The 16,005-nt window shown below is 42.7% G+C and overlaps 1 protein-coding gene across 1 annotated transcript in view; it reads left to right on the top strand.

Annotated features, from left to right (window-relative positions):
- The window catches only part of PDGFC (platelet derived growth factor C), a 267,306-nt gene that overhangs the window by 185,808 nt on the left and 65,493 nt on the right, over nt 1-16,005 (top strand). Inside the window, exon 3 of the mRNA XM_048847495.2 lies at nt 2,883-3,063. Within this exon, the coding sequence (XP_048703452.1) occupies nt 2,883-3,063 (181 nt within the window). The remainder of the gene's footprint in view (nt 1-2,882; nt 3,064-16,005) is intronic.

Below are 16,005 nucleotides of genomic sequence, written 5' to 3'. Positions count from 1 at the left end.
GGGCAATTGTGCACACTGCAATACAGTATTAGTGAGTGCATTATAAGGATTACAGTGTCTCCAGAATGGTCACCTAGGGACATATGGCTTTCTACTTATCAGTGATACTGGGTTTGTTTGTTTTGTTTTTTTTCACTTGTACGTGATCTGTTCTTTTAATATAAAACCGCTTTCAAGTGTTTCAAAGTCAGGCTCAATCAAGTTATTGTTAGTGACACACATGCTGAATTAAAACTATACTGGTTGCAACAGAAGCTTGTTTTCAAATAACATGTGCAAAGATTGGAAAGACGAACTGAATATAAAAGTGAGCCAAAGATGAACCGTGTTATCTGGGCCTATTTTGCATATGAGTCATAATTCTCATTCCTGGCTTTTGTTCGCTAGACAGAATCCTTACTTAGTCTCCCATTTAGCTGAGTTATTAGTGTTCATTTAAAAAAGCTCTAGGTTTAAAGCTATGGAATTTGAATTTGTGCTTTTACCCCTAGGGTGCCGGGAGTCTGGAAGGTGCAATAGAAAGAAGTGCATAAATTACATAGATGCACTGGTGACTGTAGTATGCCTGACATCCAATACTTTTGAGTCTGAAGTCAATAAATATAACACCTAACAGATTTTTATTCACATTCCATGAAACAGAAGAAGAGATGGCTTCTTTCTTTTGTTTTCTAGCTGAGGCTATAAACTACAAAAAGACCCTCTTAAAAACTTATACACTGCGTTTAAACAGCAAATTAAAACATGTTCTCAAATCCCTGAGCCTGTAGTGCTATTACATACACATTGTGTTCATGCTAACACATGATCATCAAAGAAAAATATTGATGGATGAATTTAAGAATCAAATTGTATAAATACATGATGCTGATTTGGAAAATCAAATACAATGGTGATAAAGCAATTAGTAGTATATCATGATTTCAGTGAAGATTTAAAACTCAAGTACATGCCAGTAATATCTTGTGAACACATGTTAATGAGCATGTTCATTTTATTCATTTTTAATTAAGTGGAAAAAATACTGGTCCTTTAAAAGAGATAATAAATGTATGAGCCTGACTTGCACAGACATGAAACACAAGAATTTATTGCCTGCTGTCTAGCTAGGGAACTGGGAATAATTATAGAGAGTAAGTTTACTGAAGAAAAAAAATACAGAAAACTTTAATGGAAAATTGTTATGAAGTAATGATTTTCACATTAAACAATGCCTGCCTTATTTGGAAGAGTGTGTGTGTTTCTCTTCTTTTTTAAAATCAGAGTATTAGTTACAGTTGTGGGTAGTACTGTTTGTTTCTAAGAACAGAATTGAACTGTATTGATGATTTACCAATTCAGGTTGCTTTGAGAAATGTATTTTGTGTGTGTTCATGTATGTATATGTGTGTGTATGTATATATGAGAATGTGAGCAATACTTGAAAAATTGAGGGAGAGTAGGAAACTTCCCCAGGCATTTGCAATCACTGTTTTCAAAATCTGAATGATATATATATATATATATATATATAACATCCATCCCTAATGGTTATGAATATAACCTTCCAAAGGCACCTTTAAGCTTAAATAGCGGTGTTGCCTTTGTACGTCACCAGATGGACAACTCTAGTGCCTCTGCTGTTGCACCGAGATTCCCAGGCTGCAGCAGAGGGAAAACTGACCCAGAACTGCCACATTTTCACTCCTGTTCGGAATCATGTGAACAGCAATAATTTCCTTTCATGACTGTTTGGGGAAGGTCTGAGAAGCTAGAAACTAGAGTTATTCACTGATGCAGTGTGACCGAAAAACCAAGATGGCAAGAAAGGTGGAGTAAAGGAAGTGTGTACTTTGTAGCAGTGAGAAAGTGATAGAGTAATGGAAACAAACTCCACAAGTACTCTAACTTACATTAGGGTCCACTTTGGCCTTCTACTGGTCAGGGATCTGGTTTACACAAAGGTGGCTTTAAGCACATTTGTACCCTTTTTGTGCAACATCTCCTGGGAGTTTCAGCACTGGATTATCCCTATGTGTCTTGCCCACCCCTTCCTAATAATGTCTGTGCCTCTATTTGAGGGGTGAATTAGAAAGCAGTCTGCTCCAAGGGTTATTCTTAATAACTGTTCCTTAGAGCAGATGATGAGTGGAGTGGATAGGAATGACAAAAGACTGGGATGAGATATACCTTCATTGTTTGTGTTATTTCTTCAAAACTCAATCTCCAGACCATCTATTGTGAGACAGTTGCCCAAAATGCTGGATAATTTTTGGTACAGTCTATAGATAGGCCCTATCCAGCAAAGCTCTCAGTGGAACTACACACATGCTTAAAGTTAAGAATATGCTTAAGAGCTTTGCTGGACTGAGAACTTAATGCCACTTCAAGCCTTTCCAAGCTTTCTTTCCTGTCAGAGCACAGGAGGAGAAAGTTGTTAGCTGCAAAAGAAGCCATTGAACATTGATCGTCAGCAAAATATGACTACCTCTGCCGCTAATATAGCACATACCAATTACTGTATCACACTTTAAAATATTTCAAAATTATGTTATTTCTTTTCTCTTTCATGATTATTTTCTTCCTCTCTGTCCCATATATTGTACTTGTTTTCCATATAAGAAACATACATTTGTTACTGAGAGGTTTTGTTCAGAATGCTAACTCTGGATCTAGCTCTTTTTGAACTCCACTGAATGACTTTATTATGTGTTTAAGCCAGTAGCAACTTGGATGAAGAACCTAGGAATAAAATTACTGGCTTCAGTGATATACTTTCAGCATGAAAAGAGACATTTGTTGTTGGGTTTTTTTAAAATGAAATGTGACTATGTTGATTAAATCATGAGGATTCTATAGGAAATGCATCAGTCAATACATGTTTCATTTTCTTTTCCTTCCAGGTATGACTTTGTAGAAGTTGAAGAGCCAAGTGATGGCACTATTTTAGGGCGCTGGTGTGGTTCCAATACTGTGCCAAGCAAACAAATCTCCAAAGGAAACCAGATCAGGATAAGATTTGTATCCGATGAATATTTTTCTTCTGAACCTGGATTCTGCATCCATTATACTCTCCTTATGCCAGTAAGTAACATCTTTTCAGGACCAAAAGGTATCAGGAAAACAAAATTTTAACAATACTACTTCTCAGGATAGTTTAGGGTTAGTTACTAATTGTTTATCTTTCATTATTATCACAATGATTATTCTTAAGTCTGTCTTACAGGACCATAAATTTTATATCTGTAATATAACTACCCAAATGTTCATGTGGTTAGCATGGATGGCTTTGGATTGGGAAGTTGTGGGCTCAGTTGTTCATGTAGAAACTTCAGAAAAACTCTTGCATTACTAACGCAGTACAGAAAAAAGATATTTTTTCTAGTTTTGGGAAGAATTTAGCCAGCATAAAGAATCAGTTGCTTGTCTACTGGAAAACAACATTTCAAAGCTCATTGGGAAATTACACAGAGAAGCCAGCATTCTTCCAGGGGAAAAATTGAAATAATAAATTAATTTGTTAGTTGTGACTTGCCATTACAAGGGCACAGCCAAGCTTCTGTGTAGTATAAATGGTTATAAATAGCTAAAATACAGAAAAATGGTGGTCATTGCTAATTGTTTTATAGTAGAAGCAAAACACTCAATTAGTTATATCTTGCTTTTCATTACATTTTTCTTGGGGAACACACTTTGGGACTGATCCTGAGAGTTGCACTTGTAACTTCCAGGTACTCAACACATCTCAAGACGAGGTTCTCTCTCTGAAATATCACTCACTAATGTATATCAATTTTCTTCTTCAGCATATTGCTGTTGCCTTTGTTAAACAATATGGAAGCCCTCTGGCAGCCAAAATAATTTTGATATGTTTCCAAGGATGAGAAAATATTGATAAAGGGTCAAAGTCATCAGTGGAGTTACACCACGAATGAATTTGGTCCAGAATGCCTACTCTATATTTCAAAACTATATGTTGTTGTTGTTTTATCCAGTTCCTCATAGCTTATTCTGTGTGTTTTATCTCCTAATTACCCTTACTGGCCCTGTTGGCTAAAACTATTTTTAAACTCATTATTGAAGAAAAAAACATATTGGGTCAAAGTAATCCATATTGTAATAACCCATATTGTAACTCCGTTGGCTTGAAGCATAAAATTGTATGTACAATATGGTACAAATATACATCATATTAGATATACAGAAGTAGTAATACTCATTTCACTTGCATAGATATCAGTCAGGAGTATTTCCATTCAAATCAGTGGAATCTCACTGGTTTGAGTTCAGAATCAGATAAAACACCCTTGATTTAAAAAGAAAAAGGAAATCAGTGTTTATCTAGTAAACCCTGGGAAAACAGTGGAAATGGATACTTGTCTACATAGAGCAATAAGGTGGGTGATGGGGACTATAATTTTATGTGTTGTGTATTAATTGGTCTATGTAGACCTTGCTGCTGTGCACTAGGGAACATTACAGAGAGATTACAGTATATACTACTGTAATGAGGAATGTATATAATATACATTCCTCATTACAGTATATAATGGAGAAAGCCCCCCCCCATCTTGATTTTGGACATCTATGTACAAGTCAAAAATAGTAAAAATAACCCCCCAAAATTGAGTTAATAAACCCTCCCAAATAGAAGCCCTAAGAATAACAGATACCCCTTTTTCAATTTCAAAGTAATTGTGTGGCTATGTATCCATTTCTCCCTTTGGAATAGGAAATACTCTTTATCACCCCAAATGTTATCGTGTTACAAGTTATAAGGTATAATATTTCATATTTCAATATGCAGCCCATGCAGCCATCAAATATGTGGCATTATATATTTCACATTAATCACAAGTGATGAGCTTCAGAACTGAATTTACTTAATCTAAGCTACAGATATTGAAAACTATTGCACAAAACTTACTGTCACTAATTTTGCTGTTAACTGTAATTCTGGGGGGTGGGAGATTAGCACTTCTACAATGGAAATATTGTGGGGGGCTTTACCTCCACCTAAACCTGTGTATGCCATCGAGGGAAGAGGGGCACATGATGGGAGAGGGACCCAGATGGTCTGGAGTAACCGCCATGGAGCCTGGGATCAGGAAGCAGAAAACAGAGTGTCTGGAACAGGCCTGGGAGTAGGTAGGAACCCTGAGACCCTCCTTCCCAGCCTGGAGAACACCTAACTACCTTCCTGTTCCTCTACCTCTCCCCAATTCCCAGAGACCTTCCACCCCCTCTGTGTAATCCTTTATCACACTATATTTCAAAAGAGGTAGAAATCCACATGTCCAAAAATGAAAGATGGTCCTGTTTGTGCAGAAGCAAAAAGTTTAAATGAATGCAGAGTAATGAAATGGATGCTGAGAAATAACTGGTGTACTTTTATGACTTGGTCCTAAACAGTTAACATGTTCCCACCCCCTCCCCACCCCAATTCTGCTGCGGGGGTGGGGTAGGCTGGCAGATTAGCAATGAGGATTGTTTGAGGAGAAATGAAGCAAAACTGAAATAAAGCAGTGCAAGCTTGTTTCTGTTATTGGAGGCCACACACAGTGCGGGGCACAGGACACATTTCAGGTCTCTTAAGGAGGGGGGAATGACTTTGTTTAATTCTGCTGTAATTTATAATAGTTTTTAAAAAATCTTTTGTATACTAAATTGCAAACCAACATTTTACTTGATGATTTAGTATCTGAAGAATGGTGGTAAGTCTGATGATGTTATTTCTCAGACTTAATCAGACAAAAGGAGTTCCAGCAGTAGTGTCACTAGTTGCAGCATCATTTTATAGAAAGCTCTTACTCCAGTTCTACTATATAAAGGCCCAACCCAGTGTAGACGGCAAAGATTCCCTGACCAGATCTAATGGCTTTTCTTCAAATACTTGTGTACTTATCAGACATGTGCAGCTCTTCACTTTTCGAGTACTTACCAGCTGGCCATCCCTTATTTTAGACCTCATATTACTTCATCTCCTCTGTTTTATACTTGTGTCATAACTATAAAGGGAAGGGTAAACCCCTTTGAAATCCCTCCTGGCCAGGGGAAAGCTCCTCTCACCTGTAAAGGGTTAAGAAGCTAAAGGTAACCTCGCTGGCACCTGACCAAAATGACCAATGAGGAGACAAGGTACTTTCAAAAGCTGGGAGGAGGGAGAGAAACAAAGGGTCTGTGTGTCTGTCTGTACGCTGCTCTTGCCAGGGACAGAACAGGAATGGAGTCTTAGAACTTTTAGTAAGTAATCTCGCTAGGTATGTGTTAGATTATGATTTCTTTAACTGGCTGAGAAAAGAATTGTGCTGAATAGAATAACTATTTCTGTCTGTGTATCTTTTTTGTAACTTAAGGTTTTGCCTAGAGGGGTTCTCTATGTTTTTGAATCTAATTACCCTGTAAGATATCTACCATCCTGATTTTACAGGGGGGATTTCTTTATTTCTATTTACTTCTATTTTTTATTAAAAGTCTTCTTGTAAAAAACTGAATGCTTTTTCATTGTTCTCAGATCCAAGGGTTTGGGTCTGTGGTCACCTATGCAAATTGGTGAGGCTTTTTACCAAACCTTGTCCAGGAAGTGGGGTGCAAGGTTTTGGGAAGTATTTTGGGGGGAAAGACGCGTCCAAACAGCTCTTCCCCAGTAACCAGTATTAGTTTGGTGGTGGTAGCGGCCAGTCCAAGGATAACGGGTGTAATATTTTGTACCTTGGGGAAGTTTTGACCTAAGCTGGTAAAGATAAGCTTAGGAGGTTTTTCATGCAGGTCCCCACATCTGTACCCTAGAGTTCAGAGTGGGGGAGGAACCTTGACATGGTGGCATAGTGGTGGGATTAACCTGAAATCATTTTGAGATCCAGTTGAGATTTTTTGAACTAGAAATACAGATTTTAAAAAGGAAATTTTTTTTTCCTTTGGAAATGAAGTCCAGAAAGCAGTTGAAACTGAAAGCTGAAACTGTGGCCAAGCAGAGACAAAAGGGGATTATCTTGTGAATTGCAGGTTTTCTTTGCCTGGAGGCAGGGTACTTAACTCCTGCAGGGAAATTCACAGTCTTCCAACCCAGAGGGTTTTTTTCTTTTCTTCCTAAAAGTAAATAGGGGGTGTGTGCTCTACCCATTTGCCTGGAGACAAAAGTTGCAGGGTTTTTTTTTTAGGATTTTGATTTTTTTTGTTTTACAAGGAGCACAGGTTTGAAAAGGAATTTTTTTTTCTTTGGGGCTGGGTAAGCAGGTTTCCAAGTAGTTGGAGGTTTTTTGCTTTAATTTGGGCCCAGAGCAGAGACAAGGGAATTGTCTTTTTCTGTAGGCTGACAGTCACTATCAGAGAATAGGTATTCTATTCCAGCACAGCAAAATTTTACAGCCAAGTTTTGTTTGTTTATTTCTAAACCTCGGGTGTAAAGTTAGTTAAAAACAGAGAGGTTAGAATGACCAAATCCTCAGCTCGACTACAGCTGGAATTAGCCAAATTTCAGGCTGAGGAAAAACAAAGGGAACATGAAAGACAGATAGAACTCATGCGGCTGGAGAAGGAGGTACAGGAGGCTGCCCACAAGAGGGAAATGGAGGCAAGGAAGCATGTGGAGGAGGAGAAGGAAAAAGAGAGGAAGCATGTGGAGGAGGAGAAGGAAAAAGAGAGGAAGCATGTGGAGGAGGTGGAGAGGATAAAGGCCCAGCAGAATATACCAACAAACCCTAGCAATCCTTCTCCAGGTACCACTTCCCATCCCAGAAAGTTCCCCACCTACAAGGCAGGTGATGATACTGAGGCCTTCTTAGAAAACTTCGAAAGGGCCTGCCTTGGGTACAACATCTCTACTGACCAATACATGGTAGAGCTGAGGCCGCAGCTCAGTGGACCCTTAGCTGAGGTGGCAGCTGAAATGCCTAAAGAACACATGAACAAGTATGAACTGTTTAAATCCAAGGCGAGAGTCAGAATGGGGATAACACCCAAGCAGTCTCGTCGGAGGTTCAGAGCCCTAAGGTGGAAACCAGACATGTCATTTACCCGACATGCCTACCACATTGTGAAACATTGGGATGCCTGGATATCAGGAGCAAGTGTTGAATCTCCAGTAAATTTGCCCTTCCTAATGCAAATGGAACAATTCTTAGAGGGTGTTCCTGAGGAAATAGAAAGATACATCCTAGACGGGAAGCCCAAAACTGTAATCGAGGCAGGAGAGATTGGAGCCAGATGGGTGGAGGTGGCAGAGAAGAAGAAAACTGGTCGCAGTTGGAGCGGAGACCAGAAGGGACCACCCCAGACCACACCCTATTACCGGGGGCCGCCCAAAGCCCCACCTACCTCCCAAAGAACCCTCCAGACCCCTTATCGTCCCACCACCCCGTTCTCCAGCAACCCTCCTCGCCCCAGTGACCCGTCAGCTGGACGATGTTTTAAATGTAACGAGCTGGGGCATGTAAAGGCCAACTGCCCCAAGAACCCCAACAGATTACAGTTCATTGCACCGGAATCACACCAGAGGTCCACAGGCCCAGATACCTCCCAGATACCCTTGGAGCGGAGGGAAACTGTGAGTGTGGGCGGGAAGAAGGTCACCGCGTGGAGGGACACCGGAGCACAAGTGTCAGCTATCCATGCTTCCTTAGTGAAACCCAATTTAATCAACCCAGAGATCCAAGTGACGATTCAACCCTTCAAGTCCAACTCTTTCAATTTGCCTACAGCCAAGTTTCCTGTCCAGTACAAGGGCTGGTCAGGAATGTGGACTTTTGCAGTCTATGATGATTATCCCATCCCCATGCTGTTGGGGGAAGACTTGGCCAATCATGTGAAGCAGGCCAAGAGGGTGGGAATGGTCACCCGCAGCCAGGCTAAACAAGCCGTGAGGCCTAGCTCTGTTCCGGAAACTTCTATCAGGACCCAGTCAGAGGTGATGGACCCGGACCCCAGGCCAATGTCTGCAACAGCAGTAGTGGATCCAGTCCCAGAGACCCAGACGGAACCAGTCCTAGAACCGGAACCAGCCGAACAACCAACACCAGACCCCGTGTCAGCACTGAATCCAGTACTTGCAACCTCAACACCAGAGGTCCCCACCGAACCTGAACTGGCAGCAGCCGATAACCCTACACAAGAGGCTCAGCCGGAGCCTGAATCCCAACATAGTGCACCAGCGGAGAGCGGTTCACAGTCAACAGAAACAGCTCCATCCCCTATATCGCTTCCAGAGGGACCAAGCCTAGGTCCACAATCCCATGAGGAACTGATGTCTCCAGCATCAAGGGAACAGTTCCAGACCGAACAGGAAGCAGATGAAAGCCTCCAGAGAGCTTGGACGGCGGCACGGAGCAACCCACCGCCTCTCAGCTCTTCTAATCGATCCAGGTTTGTTATAGAAAGAGGACTTTTATACAAGGAAACTCTTTCTGGTGGACACCAGGAAGACTGGCATCCTCAGAGACAGTTGGTAGTTCCAACTAAATACCGGGCCAAGCTCTTGAGCTTAGCCCATGATCACCCTAGTGGCCATGCTGGGGTGAACAGGACCAAAGACCGTTTGGGGGGGTCATTCCACTGGGAGGGAATGGGCAAGGATGTTTCTACCTATGTCCAGTCTTGTGAGGTGTGCCAAAGAGTGGGAAAACCCCAAGACCAGGTCAAAGCCCCTCTACAACCCCTCCCCATCATTGAAGTTCCATTTCAGCGAGTAGCTGTGGATATTCTGGGTCCTTTTCCGAAAAAGACACCCAGAGGAAAGCAGTACATACTGACTTTCATGGATTTTGCCACCCGATGGCCAGAAGCAGTAGCTCTAAGCAACACCAGGGCTAAAAGTGTGTGCCAGGCACTAGCAGACATTTTTGCCAGGGTAGGTTGGCCCTCCGACATCCTCACAGATGCAGGGACTAATTTCCTGGCAGGAACTATGAAAAACCTTTGGGAAGCTCATGGGGTAAATCACTTGGTTGCCACTCCTTACCACCATCAAACAAATGGCATGGTGGAGAAGTTTAATGGAACTTTGGGGGCCATGATACGTAAATTCGTAAATGAGCACTCCAATGATTGGGACCTAGTGTTGCAGCAGTTGCTCTTTGCCTACAGAGCTGTACCACATCCCAGTTTAGGGTTTTCCCCATTTGAACTTGTATATGGCCGTGAGGTTAAGGGGCCATTGCAGTTGGTGAAGCAGCAATGGGAGGGATTTACACCTTCTCCAGGAACTAACATTCTGGACTTCGTAACCAACCTACAAAACACCCTCCGAACCTCTTTAGCCCTTGCTAGAGAAAACTTACAGGATGCTCAAAAAGAGCAAAAAGCCTGGTATGATAAACATGCCAGAGAGCGTTCCTTCAAAGTAGGAGACCAGGTCATGGTCTTAAAGGCGCTCCAGGCCCATAAAATGGAAGCATCGTGGGAAGGGCCATTCATGGTCCAGGAGCGCCTGGGAACTGTTAATTATCTCATAGCATTCCCCACCTCCAACCGGAAGCCTAAGGTGTACCATATTAATTCTCTAAAGCCCTTTTATTCCAGAGAATTAAAGGTTTGTCAGTTTACAGCCTAGGGAGGAGACGACGCTGAGTGGCCTGAAGGTGTTTACTACGAAGGGAAATGTGCTGGTGGTGTGGAAGAGGTGAACCTCTCCATGACCCTTGGGCGTATGCAGCGACAGCAGATCCAGGAGCTGTGCACTAGCTACGCGCCAACGTTCTCAGCCACCCCAGGACTGACTGAACGGGCATACCACTCCATTGACACAGGTAATGCTCACCCAATTAGGGTCCAACCTTACCGGGTGTCTCCTCAAGCTAAAACTGCTATAGAACGGGAGATCCAGGATATGTTACAGATGGGGGTAATCCGCCCCTCTGAAAGTGCATGGGCATCTCCAGTGGTTCTAGTTCCCAAACCAGATGGGGAAATACGTTTTTGCGTGGACTACCGTAAGCTAAATGCTGTAACTCGCCCAGACAACTATCCAATGCCACGCACAGATGAACTATTAGAGAAACTGGGACGGGCCCAGTTCATCTCTACCTTGGACTTAACCAAGGGGTACTGGCAGGTACCGCTAGATGAATCTGCCAAGGAAAGGTCAGCCTTCATCACACATCTCGGGCTGTATGAATTTAATGTACTCCCTTTCGGGCTGCGAAATGCACCCGCCACTTTCCAAAGACTTGTAGATGGTCTCCTAGCGGGATTAGGAGAATATGCAGTCGCCTACCTTGACGATGTGGCCATATTTTCGGATTCCTGGGCAGACCACCTGGAACATCTACAAAAAGTCCTTGAGCGCATAAGGGAGGCAGGACTAACTGTTAAGGCTAAGAAGTGTCAAATAGGCCTAAACAGAGTGACTTACCTTGGACACCAGGTGGGTCAAGGAACTATCAGCCCCCTACAGGCCAAAGTGGATGCTATCCAAAAGTGGCCTGTCCCAAAGTCAAAGAAACAGGTTCAATCCTTCTTAGGCTTGGCCGGTTATTACAGACGATTTGTACCGCACTACAGCCAAATCGCTGCCCCACTGACAGACCTAACCAAAAAGAAACAGCCAAATGCTGTTCAGTGGACCGGAAAGTGTCAGAAGGCCTTTAACAAGCTTAAAGCGACACTCATGTCTGACCCTGTACTAAGGGCCCCAGACTTTGACAAACCGTTCCTAGTAACCACAGATGCGTCCGAGCGTGGTGTGGGAGCAGTTTTAATGCAGAAAGGACCTGATCAAGAATTCCACCCTGTAGTGTTTCTCAGCAAAAAACTGTCTGAGAGGGAAAGCAACTGGTCAGTCACTGAAAAAGAATGTTACGCCATTGTCTACGCTCTGGAAAAGCTACGCCCATATGTTTGGGGACGGCGTTTCCACCTGCAAACCGACCATGCTGCACTGAAGTGGCTTCACACCGTCAAAGAAACTAACAAAAAACTTCTTCGGTGGAGTTTAGCTCTCCAAGATTTTGATTTCGACATCCAACACATCTCAGGAGCTTCTAACAAAGTGGCTGATGCACTCTCCCGTGAAAGTTTCCCAGAATCAACTGGTTAAAATCGTCCTTGAGATGTGGAAAATATTGTTAGTCTTTATGTACTTGGTAGTATATTTAGAGATGCATGTGTCTTATTAACTCTGTTTTCCTAGAGCTCCAGGAAGAAATCCCAGCCAGTGTTTCACCCTAGCTGAGATTTGGGGACGTGTCATAACTATAAAGGGAAGGGTAAACCCCTTTGAAATCCCTCCTGGCCAGGGGAAAGCTCCTCTCACCTGTAAAGGGTTAAGAAGCTAAAGGTAACCTCGCTGGCACCTGACCAAAATGACCAATGAGGAGACAAGATACTTTCAAAAGCTGGGAGGAGGGAGAGAAACAAAGGGTCTGTGTCTGTCTGTATGCTGCTCTTGCCAGGGACAGAACAGGAATGGAGTCTTAGAACTTTTAGTAAGTAATCTAGCTAGGTATGTGTTAGATTATGATTTCTTTAACTGGCTGAGAAAAGAATTGTGCTGAATAGAATAACTATTTCTGTCTATGTATCTTTTTTGTAACTTAAGGTTTTGCCTAGAGGGGTTCTCTATGTTTTTGAATCTAATTACCCTGTAAGATATCTACCATCCTGATTTTACAGGGGGGATTTCTTTATTTCTATTTACTTCTATTTTTTATTAAAAGTCTTCTTGTAAAAAACTGAATGCTTTTTCATTGTTCTCAGATCCAAGGGTTTGGGTCTGTGGTCACCTATGCAAATTGGTGAGGCTTTTTACCAAACCTTGTCCAGGAAGTGGGGTGCAAGGTTTTGGGAAGTATTTTGGGGGGAAAGACGCGTCCAAACAGCTCTTCCCCAGTAACCAGTATTAGTTTGGTGGTGGTAGCGGCCAGTCCAAGGATAACGGGTGTAATATTTTGTACCTTGGGGAAGTTTTGACCTAAGCTGGTAAAGATAAGCTTAGGAGGTTTTTCATGCAGGTCCCCACATCTGTACCCTAGAGTTCAGAGTGGGGGAGGAACCTTGACAACTTGTTCTTCAGAAACTTCATACACTTGTATATATAATTTATACTTGTAAATTATTTGTTTTGGAATCTTATGAAGCAGAGGTGTTGGAAATTGTCCGTACTATAGAAACTAATTTGGTATCATTTTAATCTTTCAAACTTTTTTTTAAAATGTCCATCATTTTGAGTCATTCTTCCATGTTGCATCCAATTGTTTTGAGTCTTTTCTTCGTGGAGAGGTACATTATGCACTAAGGATTACTTAATGATGACTTCGCAATTCAGCTTTTTTAGTGTGTAAAAGGTGTGGCAAATTGCCGGCACTACTATACTACTATGATGGGTCCCGTGCTTTCTCTTCTTGTGGGGGGGAGGGGTGGTCAGGGCGCCTTTTCTTACCCCTGATCTGGGGTATTAATTGTCCCACTAGTATCCCAGAGAAGGGGAGTGGAGAGGGAGGGACCCAGGCCCGCCCTCTATTCCAGGTCCCAGCCCAGGGGCCCTAGGGATAGCGACAAACCACTTGAACTAGCAATTCCTTCCCTCTCTGGCCCTTCAGCTTGTGGAGCTTCCTGCCCTATCTCTGCTTGGGCCAGGTTTCTCCCAACCCCTTGTGTCTGTGGAGTCCCTCTGCTCTGCACAAGCCGGGTTTCCCTTTACCTAGGGTCTTGGTCTTCTGGCCCGCCACAGCACTTCTCCAAACTCTCCTCTGCTTCCCTCCAAACTGCTCTCCTTCAAACTGCTCTCTGCTCCAGTACCAAACCACTCTGCTTCAACTCCTCCAACTGTCTGATTGAAGCAGGGGGGGTTTATCAGGTGACTGACTTCAGATGCTCTAATTGGCTTCAGGTGCTCTAATTAATCTATAGCAACCTCTCTTCCCTTTACAGGGAATAAGGCTCTCATCATCCTGGGGCTTACATATCTCCCCTCTATCACCCTCCTGCTGCCCTCTGGCCATGCTATATCACAAAGGGGAAAAAAATATTGCCAAAGAAATGATTTCCAGTAATCTCCAAGTACGTTGTGAAAGCCTATTTCACTTCTACCCCTCCTCACCCCAATACATCGGTAATTTACATAGTAACCATATATGGTTGAAATAGACCTTCTGAACTATTACAATATGTATCTGGGTAACATTCTTTCTGGTGACTTGTTTAGTTTCAATTATGTCAGTTACCACTGTGGCATAGAGAGTTTGATGTAATAAAATCTGTTATTACTTGGGGGAGCAAGTGAATAGGACACTTGATGCCTGAGGTGCCATTAAGGAATGCATGACTGATTGCCAAAGTAGTTAGTAATTATTCAGCAGATTGTGAACAAAGCTTCTCCAGTTAAAGTTGAAGTTGGAGGTGACTATATCACCCATCTTTCTTGGCACATGGTAGCATGTCATTTGTCACTGAAGATCATGCCAAAATTTCTTTGCAAGGAATATACTTACCCTCTTGTACACAAGTTGAGATGGAAATGGAAATCCAAGAAGTTTCTGATAGATCACCCTAGTTTTAAAGGTAATTTGTCAGATGCTTGAGCTTTAGATGTAATAGATGGGAGGCCTGGTGCCACAGGTGAAGAACATGGAGCACACCATCATCACTCCGAGAACCAGAACCAAGCTGGAGAGGACCCTGAAGGATGCCATCCACTGCCAATATGTGGAAAACCTGAAATGGAAGCCAGACCAGAGCAGGGCCTTCAAGGTGATGTGCAAGTGGGACGCCAGAAACCACTTCCTCCCCGGGGGCAGCGTCTCTCGATTTGCCAACTGGAGGTTCATCCACCAGTCCTGGCTCAACTGCATCCCACTGAACGGAACCGTCCACCGTGTAAATTGGGACAAGCGATGAAAGCAGTGCGGCTATGCCAGTGAGAGACTACTCCATATCTTGTGTAGCTGCAAGCCCCGTTCCAGAGCCTGGCAGCTGTGACACAACATCATCCAAGATCACCTGGTTAGAGCCATCCTGCCACCTGTGGGGAAGGTTGCCGTGAACTTCGTCATCCCCGGAATGGACAGCCAACTTCAACCGAACATTGTCATCACCAATGAGGACCGGAAGAAGATCATCATAGTGGATGTCACAGCGGTCTTTGAAAACAGGACCCCGGCTTTCCACAATGCCTGATCTTGAAAGCTAGAGAAATATGCCCCTCTGGCCAGCACCCTGAGAGGTAGGGGCTATGAGGTCCAAATTCACATGCTGATCGTTGGAGCCCTGGGCACATGGGACCCCGTAACAAGCGAGTGCTGAGAGAATGTGGAGTCAGTCAATGCTATGCTCAGCTGATGCGGCAACTCATGGTGTCAGATGCCATCAGGTGGTCGAGGCACATCTACATGGAATACATCACCGGACATCGGCAATATCAGGAGGAATGAACTGGAGTGCCGATGAGAAGCGCAGTCAGGAAAGTAACTGAAATACTTTCATGATGGACTGTTTTTTCTCTAAATGGACAACCTATCCAAAATTCTCAATTACTGAGGGAACAGTCTCACTCATTGATATATTTTGCTTTCCGCCACCAACTCTCTGTATAACTTTTTTCATGAGTAATGTACCTGAATGCATGGAAGCTAATATCTAAACTGTCTTCCTAAATTCATTCAACTAAATTTGGGTTATTGCTGATTATGCACTATATGTATCTTGTGACTTTGTATTTGTGGATAATCTAAGCACTATACCCAGATGTACAAACACTCTTTTCTCAACCTATGTATTATATACTTTTTTTTAACATCAGCTTTAATAAAATTTTAAAATTTGTACTATTGGCGTAAGAGAAGAGTCTTTAGGAGAGGCCACTGGAGTACATATTTACAGAGATCTTCTCTTTAGAACCATTTCGTCACTTTTTACTGTATTCCCTCCAGGTCAGCCAAACTGTGGAACGTCAAAGACTTGTTTCACCCCATTTAGCTTATATTAAATGTGTGTTAGTTTGATTTGCTCAGTAGTTTTTGTTGTGTCTTTATATAAGAACATATTTGTCCCACCTACCCCTCACAATTAAAAAAAAAAAAAAAATCAAAAACTGAA

This window comes from Caretta caretta, chromosome 4, assembly GCF_965140235.1.
Source record: "Caretta caretta isolate rCarCar2 chromosome 4, rCarCar1.hap1, whole genome shotgun sequence".
Lineage (NCBI taxonomy): Eukaryota > Metazoa > Chordata > Testudines > Cheloniidae > Caretta > Caretta caretta.
This window is presented reverse-complemented; position numbering and strand designations above follow the sequence as displayed.